The 19637-nt window shown below is 42.4% G+C and overlaps 1 protein-coding gene across 2 annotated transcripts in view; it reads right to left on the reverse strand.

Annotated features, from left to right (window-relative positions):
* Positions 1 to 1888: 1888 nt before the first annotated feature.
* Positions 1889 to 19637, reverse strand: part of TMED8 (transmembrane p24 trafficking protein family member 8) — a 33262-nt gene continuing 15513 nt past the window's right edge. The window contains exons 2-6 of one of the 2 annotated variants that reach the window (XM_057732352.1): positions 19115 to 19196; positions 13508 to 13637; positions 11609 to 11735; positions 10919 to 11224; positions 1889 to 9670 (exon numbers count right to left, since the gene is read on the reverse strand). In XM_057732352.1, coding sequence (XP_057588335.1) covers positions 9453 to 9670; positions 10919 to 11224; positions 11609 to 11735; positions 13508 to 13637; positions 19115 to 19196 — 863 coding nt within the window. In that variant the 3' untranslated portion in view covers positions 1889 to 9452. The remainder of the gene's footprint in view (positions 9671 to 10918; positions 11225 to 11608; positions 11736 to 13507; positions 13638 to 19114; positions 19197 to 19637) is intronic. The other variant, XM_057732353.1, reaches the window with a different exon arrangement.

Below are 19637 nucleotides of genomic sequence, written 5' to 3' on the forward strand. Positions count from 1 at the left end.
ATCTCTCAATCCAAAAACCATTACCTATTCAGAGGATGTCTTCCAGGAGGTGTTTCTCCCCAAAGACTGCCTAAGTGGTGAGAGTCAGGTCCTTCTTCATTTCCACATCAGTTGTTAGATCTGTGAGGAACGATCTGTAGACACCTGATCCTGGGACGCCAGGAATCGCAGGGAGACCTGATTTGCCGTCTTCCCACAGTGGGCGTGGCCAGAGCGCAGGAAGAACAGATGTTGGAGTGGCCTGATGCTGGTAATTAGATGTGGAGGATCTTCCAACTCTATGCAAGTAGTAAGCCCTGGCAAAGACTTTAGAAGGATGAAGGCAGGAAGGGGGTGCTGCCAGGAAATCCTTTGAGAGCAAAGCAAAATATATACAATTTTGCTCCAAAGCAATTTTACATAACAATTAAGGAAAGTAAGTAACCTTACTGGACAAGCAGGTAGATACACATATTCATAAGATAAGTACTCATTCTATTAGCTCCTCCGAACTTTTTCTTTATAATCTCCTTGCTTTTTTTTTTTTTAAATAAACATATTTATTTATTAGCTGTGTTGGGTCTTCATGGCTGCAAACAGGCTTTTTCTAGTTGCGATGAGCGGGGGCTACTCTTGGTTGCGCTGCGTGGGCTTCTCATTGCAATGAGTGGTTCTCATGTTGCGGAGCCCGGGCTCTAGGCGCGTGCGCTCAATAGTTGTGGCTCGCGGGCTCTGGAGCACAGGCTCAGTAGTTGTGGCGCATGGGCTTAGTTGCTCCGCAGCCCAGGGCTTGAACCCGTGTCCCCTGCATTGGCAGGCGGATTCTTAACCACTGAGCTACCAGGGAAGCCCTCCTCCTAACTTATAAACATAACTTATTTAGCTCTTGACTCCAAGGTCATAAGCGGACGTCATCCCATTTGGGCAAAAAACACCTGAACTAAGATGGCTACTGAGTGTAGCCAGAACCTCATGGGCTAAAGAACACCAGCCTGGATGTCAAGGGCTGCAGTGTGTGGGCTGCACACATTTATATGATGCTGAACTATGTCAGGGTCAATGATATGACAGATATGAGTGCCTTTAAAAGTTAGAAAATCATCTCCAACATGCTCTGTGTCAGCAGTGACACGCTACATTTGGCATGCCCAAACACAACGTATTAAAGATCCCCAGCTATGTGTAGTCTGCCTGGGCTTTTTATTATTGCTTGTGGTATAGTTTGGTGGAAGATTATACTCATTTAACTCACAATGAGTTCAGATCTCTTTCTCCTTTATACATCAGTCTCTAAAATATGTGGCAAAGGAAAGCAGGGAAAGATCTAACAGGCTTATCTTAGGACCACAGATGTCACTGAAGAAAATATTTAAATGCCGCCCCTCTCTGCTCAGATGTGAGTCCTTCCTGTTCTGTAACAGGCACCAAGGATGTGCAGAGGCAGCATGTGAAGAGATGCTGAAGATATCTTATGGTGTCATTTCTATAAATGAAAGTAGGCAGGATTAATATCACCCAGACTATGTTAAATGATTTCCGTGGTGTCCAAAGTACTGATTCCAAATTTGAATAGAGTGAGTCAGCCCACTGGAAAAGGGACATCACTGGGGACCAAATACTGACAAAACTCAATAATGTTTTACTTAGTAATCATCGCTCTAAACCCAATTTTTCTGCCCTTGGGCCAAACCCAGATCCCAGGTCATACTTGGCCATAAATTTAAATAGAGATGAAAGATCTATCATTAATCTCATTCTCAATTTTTCTTGTTAACTTTTCTTAGTTTTTATAATAATAGATTAGAAAATAATTCATATAGATTTAAAGAATACTTTTCTTAAGATGCAGAGGACAGATGAATAAAAAATTTTAAATGTAAGTCACGTTCATTAAGATATAACTCAAATGTTTCAGGTGCATAGTGAAAAAGTTTATGATTTCAAAACTGAAGAGAAGATAAAGAATGCACAAAAGCATCACAAAACTGTTACATAATATAAAAACACAAGAACTGAGCTATTTCAGGAACCATAGCTCAGAATCATCTGTTATCTCAGCACACATTCAGTGCCACAGGGTGGTAAAAATGTGGTATTTTAAGGGAAAAACCACTCAGCAGGACATAACAATTAAATAACAATTTGGTTCAGAGCTCTTAGAAATCATTGGAGATGCTGACAGCATTTCTCATAATAGGAAACATGTAAAAAAGCTGACTGAAATAAACAATTGCTTGGGATACTTTGATTTTAAAGAAAAGAGTGTGACACTGTTTCCCTCCCAGACCCCTTTTTGTAATGTCAGCATCAGTGCATGATAAAAGAATGCTTTTGTGGTTGCCAATTGCTTATATATTTACCAAGAAAGTGTGATCATCTTTCAATCAACTGATAGATCTCAGTGCATGGCACCAAAGCAGGAAACATAAGCTAAATGGCATAAAGCAGTTTAGGAAATCTTCAAGCACCTCCTCTATTCCAATTATCCTTACCCAAAGTTTGGCTTTCTTATAATCCATCACTTAGATTACAAAGCACCTTTCTTCTGGGGATTTCAAAACACTTCCCATTATTAAGGGAAATTGGTACACCAGAGTCATGGGTTACTGGATTGCTTTCTCCAGACTTCACTTGCTCTTCAACATGGCTAAATGGAAATGATTCAACTTGACTAAATAAAAACAAATTCATTTATGGGATGATAATCTCAGAAAGTGCTGTTAGTGGAGTTTTTAATACAGAATTTCTTAGTAAAATGTACTGCTTAGGACATGACAGAAGGAATTAGGATAATGTTTTCCAGATGATTCTTGCCTGAACCTGAAAACCAATATTAACAATCAATCACAGGTAATATTACAGACAAGGCATTTCAAACCTGAGTGAGGAAAAGAGTTCAGGAAAAGAGCTTCTTTACCTGACGGTGAGGTAAGGACTCTTCTGTAATTCCATGTACTATAATATTTTAAACCAAAATTTAACAATTGTTCGTGACCCTATATCAGGACATTTAGAAAATACACTTTGTCCCCTGGAAATCACTTCACATTTATTATTTTATCCCTAGATAAGTCAAAACTGTCTGCTTAAAATGACAGAAAACTATGGAATTTAATTTTTTAAAAGCTTGTATCTCCAGATTTCTGGGGCACCTTTTCCTCATCTCTTAAGAGTGAAGAAGAGCATGTTTGGGGACTAAACTGTTAAAAACCCATGAAAATGCAACATAAAAGAGAAGTGTGTCTATATCAGAATTGAGAAGCATGAGGAATGAAACATTTCGAAGCAACAGAATTACTGGTGAAGAAGAGAGATTCACCCCCTTCATCAGCGTGTCCCTGGGTGCGGTTCTGCATGCTTGTGGGTGTTTGACAGATCAGTGTTGAATGAAGGAATAATCATTGAACCACTTATTAAGAATCCAATACAGTGTTAGAAACCTGAACAAAATCAGAGTCAAGTGACTACAACGGTGTGTAACATACAAGCTCTCACAAATAAGAAATCGCATAGATGGGTAAGGAATGTCAACTTACAGATTGTACGAGAGAAAACATAGCGGCTTATCAAACTCACTGAAAATCTCAACTGTGTGAATAAAGAAATGCAAGTTAAAATACAAAAAAAGGAAAAAAGAAATCAGATCATGAGTTCAAACCAGTGACCGGGACTACAAATAATTTCAAAGCCAGAGTCTTGTGCCCTTGGACTTAGTTTTTGAGGGAATGACCCCACTTATCAAGGCTTTAGGCAATTAATTGGGTTTTCGTAGGTTGGTGACAGGACTGTAAAATAGGAGGGGTTGTGCTCAGCCTTCTTGGTTCAGGCAGGGACATGCAACACCCCAGAGGGATCAGTGATTTCTGAAATCTGGCCACACAATACTTAGCAAAGTTTCTCTCACCCTCTGGGTCCCAAATCCTGCCCTAACCTCACTACCTAAATAACTGGGTAGATGTCAAACGAGTGCCCACAGGTGCTGGACTGGTTGGACAGAGCGAAGAGGCAACACTGACCATAACCAGGTACCAAGAGAGCCAAAGCGGTTCTTGCTGGGGTACCTCTACCCACTCCCAGAAAAGAGGCCACCAGGAATCAACCCCCAGGAGGTTCTCCTTTGGAGAAGGCCAAAGCCACTGCCCACAGAAGACTGGCTCCTTTAGTGGACTCTGAAGCCAGACTCCGAGAACGTGTGGCGCTGCACGTGCACTCTGAGATTCCCACTCACAGCTGGTGACAGAACCTAGTTCCCGGAGATGCAGGCCTTGCTCTATCTCTTAGGCAACTCAGTTAATCTGTCGTCCCCATCAGCACAGCACTGCCACATCCTCTTCACTCACTTGGTAAGGTTAACAAGAGTTCCACCCGCACAGTCATACATGAGTTACCCAGCTACTGCCATGTGGGACTGTAAGTCATAATCCCTCCCCGGCCCTTACTTTCAAGCAAGGTGGATGGCCTTATCTACTCAACTCACACTATGATTTAATTCTGGTTAACTAGGTAAACTGAGGCCTTGGACACAATGCTGCCAGTGCTAAACAATACCAACAATAAGAGAAGTGGAGGGGGCCTAGTCTCTCAGCTGCATGGAAATGAGGGCCTAGTGGCAGGATCCCATGTACATGAAAACTGGGACTCTGGCCATATGAATACTCACCATATACTTGTGACTGGTTTTAGACATCCATTCCCTATTTCCTCCTCAAAGAATCATGCATCATGACTCCAGGAGCACAATCAAATACGACGGATATGATGACCTGCTCGCTAAAGAGTAAAAATCCCTGCACAAGCTACTCCGCACAACAAAAATGCAATCACCTTCCTGTAGACAGAAACTCACTTTCTCTTTTCAACCACTGAGATTCTACAGGGATGGTGCTCTTTCCTTTCCTAGCAAGTTCAGGTTTCCAAAAGGTCTACACTTTTGGCCACGTGGAAAGGGACGAGCTAAAGTGGTTAGTGTGGACCTTTTAGACCCAGGAGAAATTCTAAATGGAATCTCTAAAAGGAAGAACAAGCTGTGTCTGTTCGGTCAGTCCCATTGCCTGCTGCATGTGTGACTGTCCCACACAGATTAAAGAAGATGGCCATTCCTACACCTCCCAGGGAAGTCAGCCTACAGAGGGCAGAGCTTGTTCAAAATACACTCTTGTGGCTTGAGGTCCTTCTGGGATGCTGGTCAAAATTAACCTGTTTCATCCCTTAAGGGCCATAGTCACAACCAACTGAGGCTACAGAGGCACAGCTGGAACCCCTGCGAGCCTCTTCCTAAGCTCACTATCCTTTTCCATGGCGCTGGACTCACAAGTCTCAGAGAATACAGAGACGAAATCAACCTTCAGGTCAGGATTACACTTAGCAGAGGAGACCCACTCAAAAATATTTCTAGAGTTGATCTTGTTGGAAAAGACTGCAGAGTGGGTTTGGGATTTCTCCAGCAAGCAGAGTGAGAACCAGTGTGGCTTCTGGCCACAACTCCAGTGGATGAAATGAAAACTAAAGAACTACACAGAATCAGGATGTGAGCAAAATTCTGGGATACATTTGATAGCTTTTCTCTCTTCCTCTCATTGTTCTCATCCCTTACTATCAATATAAAAAGGCAGTTCTCAAGCTGCATGAACTGTTTCATGCTTGCCCCTCCCTCTAAAACAATAGCCTTTTGTGTAAATATTACGGTCACTCAGCTCTGTACCTTAGAACTTTATACTTTGGGGTTAAAAGGCAACCTTTTGCAGAAAAGTGGTCTTAAAATAAATATAAAAGTACAGACGTTAGGGTTTGGGTTTCATCTAATTCTTTCAAAGAGGGACTGGATAGGGCTCATCAAAAACATATACACAGATATTTTCTATAAATGATGTTTTACAATAATATCTAAACTCAATGATTAAGATAAGACAGTAAGCTTTCAGGTTTAACTCTTCCATATACATGTTATAAGGGACAATATATACTTATTAAAAGTCTAAGATTTTCTTTCCTAAATAGCAGGTAAAAACATTTTTAAAGTGCATGAATCAATTAAGAAAAAAATAACTAAGAATGGCCTAATTTCAAGTTGCTACTTACGTCCATTTTAAAGCTACATATATTGTCTGAGGATTGAGTTTTAATTTCAGAGTCCTGAGGATGTGTTGGAAAGCAACAGAGATTAGATTAAAGTCCTTCCAGAGCAGTTTCACAATCACCTTCACTCTGACACGCCAGGTAAAGAAGAAAACATTAGAAATTACAGACTGAGGGAGAGGGGAAATACAGCATGAGTTTTGAAAGATGGAGACTGAGAAACATTTTTATGAGGACTGCCTCCCCAGGTAACTGGCACTGAATGATACAGGTTTGCTAAAACACCAGTTTTCTGACACAGGACAGCTGATGTCTGTGCAGGGAACACAGTCTGTCGGATTCTTGTCAAAAGGAACAGAATGGCAGAATCATCTTTGTTTAAAAATTAGCAGTTTATAATTTTAACATCTATGTAATAGATATACGTAAGTGTGCTTACTATATACTTCTTTTAAATTTCCTGTTTGCTGAAAATTTTTCAAAATAAAATGCTGGGAAAAATTAATACTCTAAACTTTCTAAAAGCCCCATCTCTCAACAAAATAGCAAAACTCAACAAACTGAAGAAACTTAAGAACTTCGCCACTCTGTGGAGAGAATTCTCGTCTCTTCTCCTACTATGAGGTACTTTTTTTCCATTGTATGTTAGTATTTATTTATACTCTAAAGAACAGGGTGAAGGTGAAAGCAAATGATTTTCATTTCATTGCTTGGTTCTGTAAACTGAGACAGTGTGAGACTAAGGAAGTGACTATCTCTTGGGATTTGCTGGACTATGAAATTCTCAATAATTACTTGTGTTCGGTCAGTAATATTTTGTTCCTAAAGTTCAGTAATTTCAGATACTTAACATAGGATAGTGAATTAATGAGATGGTGAAAATATCTTCTCTTAGCTATTTTTTGTGACTGGATCAAAGAGCACTGACTGTTAAGGAAACACCAGTACAGAATGAAATGTAACAACGTCCAGGACTTCAAAAGTGACCAGACAATAGGAGGCACACAGAGGCAACGGGAACAAGTCCCTCAGGCTTCCCTGATGCGACAGAACCAGGATTCCAAAGAAAGTAAGTACAGAGACTCTTATGGCAAAAACAAGCAGTAAATGCTATCCCAGGGAGCTTCCAATGCCCGGACAGCTCCATTTGAAGAGAAAGTCAGAGGTTAATAATAAACAGGAAAGATAAGCCAGGCTTTAGCCAACTGGAAAACAGCTCAGTAGAAAATTATTTTATAAAGATTCTATTCTAAGCTTAATTAGCTAAGGCATGATTTCAACGTCAGTGATGAAAAGAGAGGTCACACAGATACCTGATGGGATAACGCACAGCAAGTTTGCTTTCACTGCCCAAATAGGCAGTCAATAAAATAATTTCTAACTTCTTACAAGGTACACAAATTTGGGCCAGTATAATCCTCTACAAAATGCACTCAAATATAAAATAAAGGAGGTATGAGGCTGCTCAGAGGATGGGGATGCTATGGTGGTCACAGCATCCTCTCCTACTTGGGGCTTCGCTCCCAGAGGAACAGAAGATGCGGCTGTATCGCCCTGTGTTCATGACGTGGGTGCCACTATAGACCTATTGTAAGAAGCCCTGGTCTTTGAGTTTCTGCTTCTGTGCAGAGGGGAGGCTTGGTGTGAGGCACCCACACAAGGAAGGAATGAGCTAAAGGAAACATCGTGAAGAAGCAAAGGACTCTGAAGTCCTGCAATCACAGGATGCCTCTCGTTGGCTAGTCAAGTCCTCTGCACTTAATCCTGGGCAAATGGGCAGATTCCCTCACAACCTAGAATTCCTCACAGGGAGTGCTGGGGTAAGCTGGCGTCATCCATCCATCTCAGAAGCAGCAGACTTCTCCCAAAGCATCACAGGACTGGCCTGCAGGAGTGGAACATTATCCATTCCCAATTTCTCCTGAAACTGTCGTCTTTAACTCCACAGAAGAGGTGGCCTCAATGGCTCAGAGCAGATGGAAGCCTTCTGAGAAACAGACGGAAACTGTTTCAAAGGCAAAATGAAATGTGCTTTAAAAATAAATAAAGTAATAAATAAATCTAATTATTCCTCAAAATGCTAAGGCAGTAACAGGCTTGACACAAGGAATAAGAAAGAAGGAGGTAAAGACAATCGCAGTGGCCCCTTCTCTGCCTCCTCCTCTGCCGGAGGCCCAGACACCCTGCTGCTCCAGTGACACTGGCTGCAGCACCCCGTGGTGCGCCTGGGCCCCAGGGTTCATAGAGCGGAAAAGGCCACCACCAGGGACGTGCAGGCTTCAGCCTGGTAAAGAACAAATACACCAGCAGCAACAGTGAAGCCTCATTATCACCTTCCCTAAGAGGCTTTGAATACCAAAAGCTTTGAGCCCTCAATGCAAGAAACCTAAATCCAGGAACTCTGGAAATCTGACTGATTCCAAAGCAAAATTTCTAAGTAACACTCCTAAAGACAAAGACAAAACAAGACAAAAAAGCCGTGGGGAATCTGGAGTGGTTTTTTTTGTTTGTTTTTTTAACCTCCTCTCTCAGATTACACCCCTCTTTCTTTGATTATACAAAATAAATAATTTCGTTAACACTTGACTTTCAAAATGATGGGTTCTGAGATCCCAGTACCTAATTTCCACCCTTTCCCCTTCGACCACCAGCACCCCGTGAAATAGGAAGTGATGGAGGCAGTTTTTCTTCCCAGAATATCTTAGACTACAGTGATCATCACTTTGGATTGCATGGAAATTCTTGCTGTAATGGCAAAGACACAGACTTAGAAAAGGGAAAAGAGGAGAGAAAGAGGTGGAGTCAAACCATCAGGACTAATAACACCCCCCAGAGGCAGTGAGGGCTCCCAGCCTGTGCTAGAGACCACGAAGAACCAGCAGGCGGGAATATGGCAGTGGTGAGAGGCTGGACAGAGCCTTCTCCATCCAGGAGACTGGGTTCCTTCACGGACAACGTGCTTTGCTCTCTTCCAGCCCTTTCAGAAAGTGAAGAGAGGGGGTGCCACTAAACACACCTGTGATAAAGGCTCTGGAAGAGGAGACAGCAGCAACTGAAATAATACACCTTGTACCAAAACAAATCTGTTTTTAAAAGGCAACACCCAACTTCCTCTTAGGCTTTTGCCTGATGATTTCCTCCACAGAGAGATTTTGCTGGAGTCTAAAGCAAGAAGAGCGTGAGTCAGGGACCACAGAACAGGAGCACTACACCACCGTCTGCAGAAGCCAAGGCGGGGGCAAAGCTACATGGGGTCAACAGGCAGGCACACCAGGCAGGGTGTGAGGGTCAGGAGCCCCACGCTCAGCTTTTAGCTCTTGCTCATCGAAAACAAGAGGCCCCAGCTGGCAGCCTGCTCCAGCCAGTGAACGCCGCCTGCCTCCCGTCCCAGCGGGCCTTCAGCTAGTGTAGTAGATGTGGAAGTAGAGAGTCTTGTTGCGCAGCAGGGAATAGGAGTTGTCGAACTTGAGCAGGTAGATGCCCTCGCCAGGGTAGTCGTGGCTGCCGGCCTGCACGTCTCGGTGGCTGTCCCGCCGGTACACAGGCATGACCTCCCCATAGCGGCCCCGCAGGGAGCTCCTGGAGCCTCGCTCCACATCTCCAGCTGGGACAGGGTCTGCATGAGCAAAAGGCAGCGTGTTTAGATATGAGTTCAGAGGCCAAATACACCTGCCTGAGGGTGAAAAGGCGGTAACCAGGTAACCCAGTGGTCTTCACCCAAGGGAGATGCTATTGCCCTCCTATGGGCATTTGGAAATGTCTGGTGGCCATCGGGCCATCAGAGTGACAAACGGGTGACATTGGCATTTAGTGCCTAAGGGTCTAGGAGTGCTAAATATCAGGATAAGTACCTCTCAACAAAGAAGTGTCTCACCCCAAATGCCAATAGTATCTGCACTGAGAAACAATGATTTAGCCTTACAAAGCCTTCCTAGCTCCAGGAGTACCTGGAAATTTCCAAGGGGGAGAAAAAGGTACTTAGAAAGGAAAATTCTGACATCCTTTCATCCAACAGGTAAAAGAACTAGCTAAAGGAGGTAGGAAATGCAGGTAAACGTGCTATATGGAGTGACCCTGAACTCCTACTGGTCTCCTGAAGAGCAGCAAATAAGATCTGAGGTTCTCCTCCTTCCTGAATACCTGCAGATTTCCCTGCAAACTTGTGTTTCCATGAAGAAGCGAGTTAAGGGAATGACTGTAAGATTATATGGGAAAATCAAGGAATAAGGCTAATGCTTAGAACCTACTCTTAGATTACAAAAAATAAATAACTAAATAAAAGCAGCCTCAGGGCTATGGTGAGTAGGTGCTGCAAGTAACAACTGTAAGGGAGCAGAGAGACTATTTTTAAAACTGCTCTGGGCACAAAGGAAAGAAGTAAACAGTAGTCAGCCAGCTGTGACAGTTTGGAGGGAGAAGAGAATGGGCACATTTAGCAAACTGTAATCACTCAGTTTGATTCGAGACCAAGAATAAATGTAAATATCCCACAACTAAGAGAGAAATATAAAATAATCTCAGATTTATATATATGATCTGAAAAACACTGCCCATATATACAGCAGCATGGACCCACCCCTTTCCCTACCCCGAACCCATCCCTGTCCCCAAGGAGATCTTGGGAGACACAGCTAGGTACTGATTAAAAAGAAAAGAAGCTTTCCACTAAGGCATCAATGCCACCCTACCAGAATTTTGAGGGCCTGACTTTGGCCTGCATCATTCAACTTAGCTTGCAAAGCTGAAAGAGATTCTTAACCTGCATTCTCAGGAAGAGGAGGACCAGTACAACACAGGAAATGACCGCTAGAAATTAGGTTGAGCTAGAAAAGGAAACTTCAAATTATGTTACAATTAAATTTACCTTCAATCTCCTCCTCTTCATCCTCATCTTCATCTTCATCCTCACTGGAATCACTGACTTGCACCGTTATGTCAGTGCTGGTTACAGGGGTCCAGTCAAAGTAAACTCCAAAGCCAATGTCATAGTCATCGGTCGCAAACTCCCAGCAGACACGCTTCCCCTCTGGATGGGTAGGTACCCGGATGGTAACCACTTCACCCCGCTTCACCACCAGTCGGCTGTTCTTCTCTTTGCCCAGCTTGCTTTTGAATTCCTTCATCTTGGCAAAGGTCCAGATGCACGGAGGAGCCATCAGAGGTGGGGAGACTGAAAGGACAGGCAGATTACTACTGAGAAAGAAACCCGGAGGACATGCTGCCACACCTGGCAGGTGGTCATAGTCAAAAACATTCTTCCTACTGGCTGCCCTGACTTCTTTTCACAAGGAAGGAGAGAGCGTTGCCTTGAGGTGGGTCAGCTGCTCAGCTTAAGAAATAGGCCTCTTTTAAGTTTTACCATATATATACCTGGTACTCTATCCAAATGCTATATTCAGACACGAGTTGTTTTTCCTCCTTTTGTAATATAATCTTATGCTTTCTCCTTCCTTTCTTTCTTTCCTTCCATCTGTCTGCCTGCCTGCCTTTCTTTAAGTACCCATTGGGAACAACAACAACAAAAAAACACCTTCCATACCCCCAAAGGTCTCACCTCTCCTGTGGTCCCCCAGAAGGTCTGCAGATTCCAAATCAGCTGAAAGAATATCTATAGCTCCTGTGTGTTCAGACTGGATCATAACGATGTCCCCAGACCTTTGTGGACCGTGGTACTTGGGCATCTGCACAAGAGAATGCTGGTTACAGGACATATTTATAGGTAGATTCCAATTAGCCTCTTTCCAACTGGAGGCCGCCTCCCCCTGCCCTATTACCTCCACTCTCCCAACTCGCAGTCTAGGTGCTGGTCAGCATTCCATCTCTCCCCTCCACCTACAGGTTGCTAATAAATTCTACCAACTTTTTTTTTAATGCCATCAACATGTTCCCTAGTTTAAAGCTTCTTTCTTGTTCTCTCCCGCTTTTTGCAACTTTCCCACTTCAGCCTCTTCACAAAATCCTTGCCCATGAAAATGATCAAAATTTGCTACTGGCGTTTCCGTCGGCAGCATTTCTGTGTCATGCCTACGTGGTCCCTCCCCGTGTCCCTGCGGCTCCTCTCAGAACAGCTCTTACATTTGGGCTTTAGCTCAACCTTCACTCAGCCACACATCCTCCTGCTACAATTTCCATCCAAAGGTTACTTCCAGATCACTGTTGATCAGTTCACCAAAGTAATGCAGAGAAAGAATCTGGCTCCTACTCTCTGGCTGCCTCTGTCCCTCTCTGTCTCACCCATGGCATACCTTGGATGTCTCACCCTGTAGGTTGTCTCATCCACTAACAATGTTCTATAAATAATTGCAATCTCATCTCAGACCAGCTCCAGGATTTGCATTTAAACAGCGTATTTGCTGCCAAACATCTAACTTGCATGGAAGGGTGCAAGTGTCACTGGATACTCACGGCACTCACTGAGCCGTGGCAGGAACCTGCGGTCTCTCCATAGGAGCTTTCACTGCAAACCACTCAGATTACCATCTCCACTGCCCTACTTCATGCTATTCTGCCTTAATTTCCTGCTCCTTCTCCAAGCAGTTGGCAGGCACCTCAAGAAGAAATGTGCACCCACTGCCAACACAGAAGGGCACATGAGTGAGACAGCAGTCCAGTCAAGGAATCAGAATTATATTTGCAATAAATGAATGAATGAATGAATAAATAAATGAGTGCTGTAATCCTCCCAGACTACTTTCTCACAGTATCTGTCTTGGAGGGTAAGTCCTTCAGCTCTCATCTACACTGTTAAATAAGGTAAATCAGACTTTGACTAATTTGCTTGAATGAGTCCTTCCTTTTCCAGAAGGTTAAACAAAAGATCTAGTTAGCAACTTATTAGCTGCATAGACTTAGCAAAGTCACTAACAGCTCTTAGCCTCAGTTTCCTCATCTTTCAAATGGGGACATAATGGTACCTATCTCACAGGGTTGTTCTCAGGAGCAAATGAAATATTGTGGATAAAAATGCTTTGTAAACCATAAAGCATTATACAAATGTAATTATAATGCTTGGCATTGTCTTTACTGACACCGACACCATTTGTTATTCTAATAGATATGTTAATAATGATACAAACAACCTACCCCTCCATGGCAGGGAGACCACTCCCATTGGTACCACTTCTAAGGAATCTTTACCATAAATACTGAGTAGCTCTTCCAGAAGAAAACAGAGACTAACACATAATCCAATGATTAAAGTTTCCTCATATCAAGAGGATTTTAGACAACATGTGAACATTCACTATAACACTTCCTTTTTTGAATAGATGCTTACTGGGTGCTAGTACAGTGGTGGGCCCTGGGGAGGATATACATGATCATTCCCCAAATAATTCAACGTGAGCTGACAGTGCTTTCTAACGCCAATCCACCCAGACGCATCCAAACACACCTAAATTCTGGTGCCACAAGCTTGTGCTTTTCAGAGAGAGAGTAAGAATGTGCTCCCTACCTTGCTGAGGACCTGGGCCTGGTCTGCAGGCAGCAGTTCCTGTTCCACCGAGGCCTCAGCCTCCACGGCACTGGCTGCCTTCTGCTGATCTTCCGAGGCATCGTCCCTCACTGGAGATACCATCTGTGGCCTCCCAGAGGAAGAGAGCATGTCAATTCAAGTACTCTTTTTTTTTTTTCCTGGCTGTGCCACGCAACTTGTGGGATCTTAGTTCCCCAACCAGGGACTGAACCTGGGCCCTTGGTAGTGACAGCACGGAGTCCTGACCACTGGACAGCCAGGGAATTCCCCTCAAGGTCTCTTTTCAAAGGCACAATGGTCCTAGAGAAACTCAGAAAGAAAAACTCCCTCCAAAGCGCACCCCCAACCCCTGCTTTCCTCTGGCATTTAGATCCACCATCATTTCAGCTGACCGCTGCCCAGGGCTGAAATGGCCCACAGTGAAGCGGTGATAGCATGTGAGGGCCCAGAACTGACAGCACCACGTCCCAGGCTCCGAGAACCATGGTAAACACACACCTCAGTCGTCTGAGATGGACTGCAGGTCTGGTTTTATTCCTCACTCTGGGACCCATGCCATTTGCTCCGCACAGAATTTCAGCAAAAGAAGAGTTAGAATCCCAGTTCTGTTCTACACATAAAGCTGCTGTTAGAAGCAAAGGGAGGGGGCCTCGCCTAAGCCAGAAACTGATCACAAAACAAAAGAAGTACAGACTGATTAGCAAGGCAGACCTCTCTGCTATTATCCCAGGAGCAGTTCAGGCTTTCCATTCACACCCTATCGCTGATATCCACAGCACACCCAGTTCACTGGGTAATAAAAAAAGGCAACCACTTTTTTTCCCTTTTTTAAGCACATTAATCTACTATCCCAATGACTTAAAATACAACTATTCCAATAGTTGATTTTAAAGAAGCAAGGGAATAATTTATGCTCTCTTCCATTTCTTTTGGCTTCAGGGAGACTAGAAAGTGAGTTAAGTGCCAGGTTGTAGCACAATACCCCAGACCTCTTAGAAATCTGTTGCCAACAAAATGTGGTGTGGAGTCTTTAGAGAAGCAGTTATCCATGTATGGTCCAGGGACCTCTGGCGAACTTAAGACTCTTTTACGGGAGTCTGTGAAGTCAAAATCTTTTCGTAATAATTCTAAAATATTATTTGTTTTTTTTTTTCATTTTCATCTTCTCAAGAGTTTACAGTGGAATTTTCCAGAGACTACATGACATATGATATCACAAAAGAATGAATGCAGGAGCAGATCTGAGAATCTGTCTTTTTTAAGTCAGGCATTAAAGAGATTTACAATGTCCCTCTTCTCATTAAATTATTTTTTCTTTAGAAAACAGTTGTTTTTCATTAAAGATGTTATTTTTATTAACATGTAATGAGTTCCTTATTATTTTAAATTAACAAATAACTATTTTTTAATTTTCTAGTTTTAATTTCTAGTATAGTAAATACTGATAGGTATAATTTGCATAAACAAAAATTCTATGAGGTCCTCAATAATTTTAAGAGCGTAAAGTTTTGAGAACTGCTGCTTTAGGGTATGGTCCATTTCCTCAGAAAGGCTGAGCAAATGACTGGGAAACAGCACTGCAAACTGCATGGGGAAGCAAAGGGCTTATTTTGGAGTTCATTAGTTTCCTTCCTTCCTTCCTTCCTTCCTTCCTTCCTTCCTCCCTCCCTCCCTCCCTCCCTCCCTTTCTCTTTCTCTCTCTCTCTCTCTCTCTTTTAACATAAACAAGAAAGATCACTCCTAGTTTATAAATTACCTCTTATTCAGATAAAACAGAGCCATCTTTTGGAATATCTAAGTCACTCCAATTTACCTCAGAACAAACAGGAGGCAGTTACGATGAAAATCAGAGCTGTGGTTGATTATTCTGTGTAAACTGTAAATTGGTCTAGGCTGTGAGCCTATTTTATTCTCTTAAACCCAGAAATTACAGTCCATTTGGTTCCCTGACACTATTTATTATCCACTTCCTCCTCTATTAGGAGGTGAGCTCGCTGGCAGGGACTGGGTCTCACTCTCTCTAGATGCACAGTATCCACAGCCAAGCCTGCCGCATGGAACCCTAAGGCCCTTTGCAAAATGACCTCCTCCTGCCTTGCCTCGTCCACTCCAGTCACAATGGTCTCTGAACCTCTGAAAGTCCTCAAACACCTCAAGCACTCCCCAACTTGAGGATCTGGGGCCTGCTATGGCCTTAGCCTAGAATACTTTTCCCCCAGTTACTCAGGGCTGCTTGCCTGCCTTCTTTCCTCTCACCCCGCCCCCCCCCCTTTCCTTTTCTTCCTTCCTTCCTCCCTCTCTCCCTCCTTCCCTTTCTTCCTTCAGGCTTCTGTTCAGCCATCACTTTTGGAGAGGCTTCGCCTCTTGGCCCATCACTCTTTACACCCTTACTCTGCTTCATTTTTCTTCACTGAACTTAAGACTGTGTGACATATTATATACCACATTTTGTTGAATGCAAGATGCATATTTGTTTTCAGATTTTAATGCAACTGAAATACAGGACGTCCTAAAAACTGGTGGTATCTTAAAACTGCCGTGGGCCTGGAGTGACATGGAATCCTTCCCCAGGGGATTTGCATTTACTTCTACCAGGGCTCAGGAATGCCTCCAACTGAGGCGACTTGAATTAAGTTCTGTTTAAGAGTTTTATTTAGACCACACTGGCAGAGTGACTTTAGGAGAGGCATTTTTTAGGGGAGGGATTTTTTTCCTCCTCTCACACAGTGCCAACGTTGAGACATTCAAGTTGCCCTGTGGTCCTTTTCTGTGTGGAGCCATCTCTTTCCTCATTTCTTTTTTCACTGAAGGTACAGGCTTTTGGGGTCCCAGTTCCATGTGGGAGGTCTCTTATTAGCTTATCTTGGGCATTCTTTCCTTTCTTAGTGGTATATAAATTCACAGTACATCTTACAGTTAAAGACAACTTAGATTCTATGAAATACAATGTATACTTTTTTTCCATCTGCCTCCCCCTGCATGAGACAAGGACTTGGATTGTCTATTCATTTGTGGTAACTTCAGTGCCTAGAACACTGCCAGGTAACTGCAGGCTCTCAACAAATATCTGCTGAATGAATAAATGAATAAGTTAACTTTTGTTTGGGAACAAAAGAGGACTATTCGGAATGTGAGAACACAACAGTTAATTGGACCATCGGCCTGACCTTACTGAAATGGCATCTAAAATGCAGTCTCTTCTTTGCCTTTGTGCATGCGACTTTGCACAAGTATGGTTTTGCTTATTCAAAAAATATTTTAAATAGGACAGGCAACAGCTACATAAATTTAATATTCACGTTAGCATTTTATGCTCTGAAGAATCAGTGAAGGGTATTTGGGGAAAGATACATTGATGCCCATGATAAGCCCTGTGAAGGAGAAACTCGCACTGTGAGCCTTCTGGTTAATGCTAACCCGGAGCAGGGAGGCCATCCCAGAGGGAGGGAGAGCCTGGCCAGCCGGCCGGCCTCACTACACAACATGGAGTCGTGCTGTTTCCATTTCTAAAATATGCAACACATAAATACCAGACTTCAGGCGTCATGCTTTTGCTGTTTTTTTTTTTTCTTCACACATCAGATTTTAGAAACAAAACTTGAAGTTTTTATCTCCTTTTTTTCTAAGAATATTCTATATTCTTCACTCAAAAAATGTAATTAGGAGAGAAAAATCAGTTCTGTACCAAAAGCCATCCCCCAAGGATCCTTCAAATCAACATGTGCAGGGACTTCCCTGGCAGTCCAGTGGTTAAGACTGCACTTCCACTGCAGAAGGCAGGGGTTCGATCACTGGTTGGGGAACTAAGATCCTGCCCACCGTGGGGCACGGCCACAAAACAAAACAAAACAACAAATCAACATGTGCAGAAAGAGTGTGGTGGCAGGAAAACAGAAGGACAGAAGGACATTCTCCTCAGGGGATTTGATGAGAACATGAATTATCTCAAATAATCAATGCCTTGAGGAGGCTACATCTTCTAAAAGGATCCTTACATGTAATAACCTAGTAGCTCTAAGCACAGAACTCAAAACCCTTCTATTGCTACTTATGAGAAATAAGCTTCAGAAGTAAACAAAACTAAAGCTGTGTGAACTTGGGTAAATTGTTAAATTCACTGTTTCATTTTCCTCATCTTAAAAAAAAAAACTTATTTCATTTGGTTTGTTATGAGGATTAAATGAGATAGTACATTTTAACACCTAGTACAGTACTGAGAAAACAAATATCTGACAAAAAGTAACAATTTTATTGTCACTATTACAGAGAGACATTTAATAAAGGGCAGCTATTATATTATTATCACCAACTGTACTATAATTATATTAATCATTATTATCTTTCATTGTCTGAATTGCAGGGGAAAAAGTTTTATTTCATATACAAAGGTAAGAAGAAAAAATTTCTACTTAAGAAATAACATTTTAAAAATATCTTGGGACTTCCCTGGTGGTCCAGTGGTTAAGACTCCGTGTTTCCACTGCAAGGGGCACAGTTTCAATCCCTGGTCAGGGAACTAAATCCTGCATGACGTGTGGCATGGTCAAAAAAAAAAATCTTGACATTCCCCCACCTTCAACCATTAACTTTGGGTGGGGCATGGAGACCACAGGTTCTACTGGGCAATATTGTAACCATGAGCTGATCAGTTGGACTATAATAGCCACTAGCTCAGGGTTCTCCAGAACACATTTTTTCATTAATTATTCCATTAATGTTTCATGGCTTCCACTTACTCTGGGGCTCAGTACTACTATTCCCTTTCTGCTATATACTCTGATATCAATGACGACAAGTGGATGAGATGGATGGAGAGGGAAATTAAGAATGACTACTTGGATATGGGGATATATGTATAAATACAGCTGACTCACTTAGCTGTACAGCAGAAACTGGCACAGCAGTGTAAAGCAATTATACTCCAATAAAGAGCTTAAAAAAAAAAAAAAAGACAACTTGGGGACTTCCCTGGTAGCACAGTGGATAAGACTCTGAGCTCCCAATACAGGGGGCCCAGGTTCAATCCCTGGTCAGGGAACTAGATCCCACAGGCACGCCACAACTAAGAATTCGCATGCCACAACTAAGAAACCCACCTGCTGCACCTACAACCCAGCGCAATCAAATACATAAATAAATATTAAAAAAAAAAAAAAAGAATGACAACCTGAAGGTCATCATTATGGTTTAATCTGAAAATTACATAATAAAAAACTGCCTCCAACACCGTGTTTGTGTGTGTGTGCGTTTTATGGGTAAAAACCAAATACACATTCTGTTGAAAGTCCACCTGGGACCCATTTCTAATGTTTTAACATTTGAACCTGGTCTTCAAGAGGAGATAAATGAAGACACTACACTATTTGTTACAGTTTTATTCTGTGAGAGTAAAAGAAAATTTTATAACCTGAAATAGACCTGACATTGCCCCTAAACACACTTAAGGATTGATTGATTAATGACAAAACACTCCATACTCTTCACTTCAACTTGTCTTCCCCCTTAAACTTTACTTCTTTTATCAATTACTATCTCAGAAGATAAAACCCCGAGAAGCATTATATCCAAAGTAGTTGCTGTCCCTACCTGTAGGGTGAGGAATGGGGTTCTGGATCAGAGGCAGAAGCCGCTAGAGAGGTGACCTTGGTGTTCTCTAGATCTTCATTCTCTAGAAAATCATGGGAAGAAAAATTCAATACCCAAGAAGGAACACAATCATCATTACCTTGTATCTTTTTAAAAAATCTGGCAGTTTCAACCAACTTTCTCTTTCTAAAAATATTCTAGGCACAAACTTTACACGCTGGGAGGCCCAGTACACTCAGACCATTATAACCCACTCAGAAAAAGAATAAGTCATTTTCCAAAATAAGTCCCCACAGAATTCATCCTAATTCAAGGATCACATTTCACAGAAAGCAAATGGTTAAATCAGGCAGAACACAGAGGACAGAATAGAATGTAGAATGAAATAAACTGGAATTCAGCGCCAAAGTAGAGAGTGCCACCCCTACATTGCATCAGCTCACAGCACTATACCCAGGGTCAGGTAAGGGATTTTTGTGATTTCATTCATTTATCACTCATTCACCAATGACTTACTGAATAA

This window comes from Hippopotamus amphibius, chromosome 4, assembly GCF_030028045.1.
Source record: "Hippopotamus amphibius kiboko isolate mHipAmp2 chromosome 4, mHipAmp2.hap2, whole genome shotgun sequence".
In the NCBI taxonomy this organism is placed as follows: Eukaryota; Metazoa; Chordata; class Mammalia; order Artiodactyla; family Hippopotamidae; genus Hippopotamus; species Hippopotamus amphibius.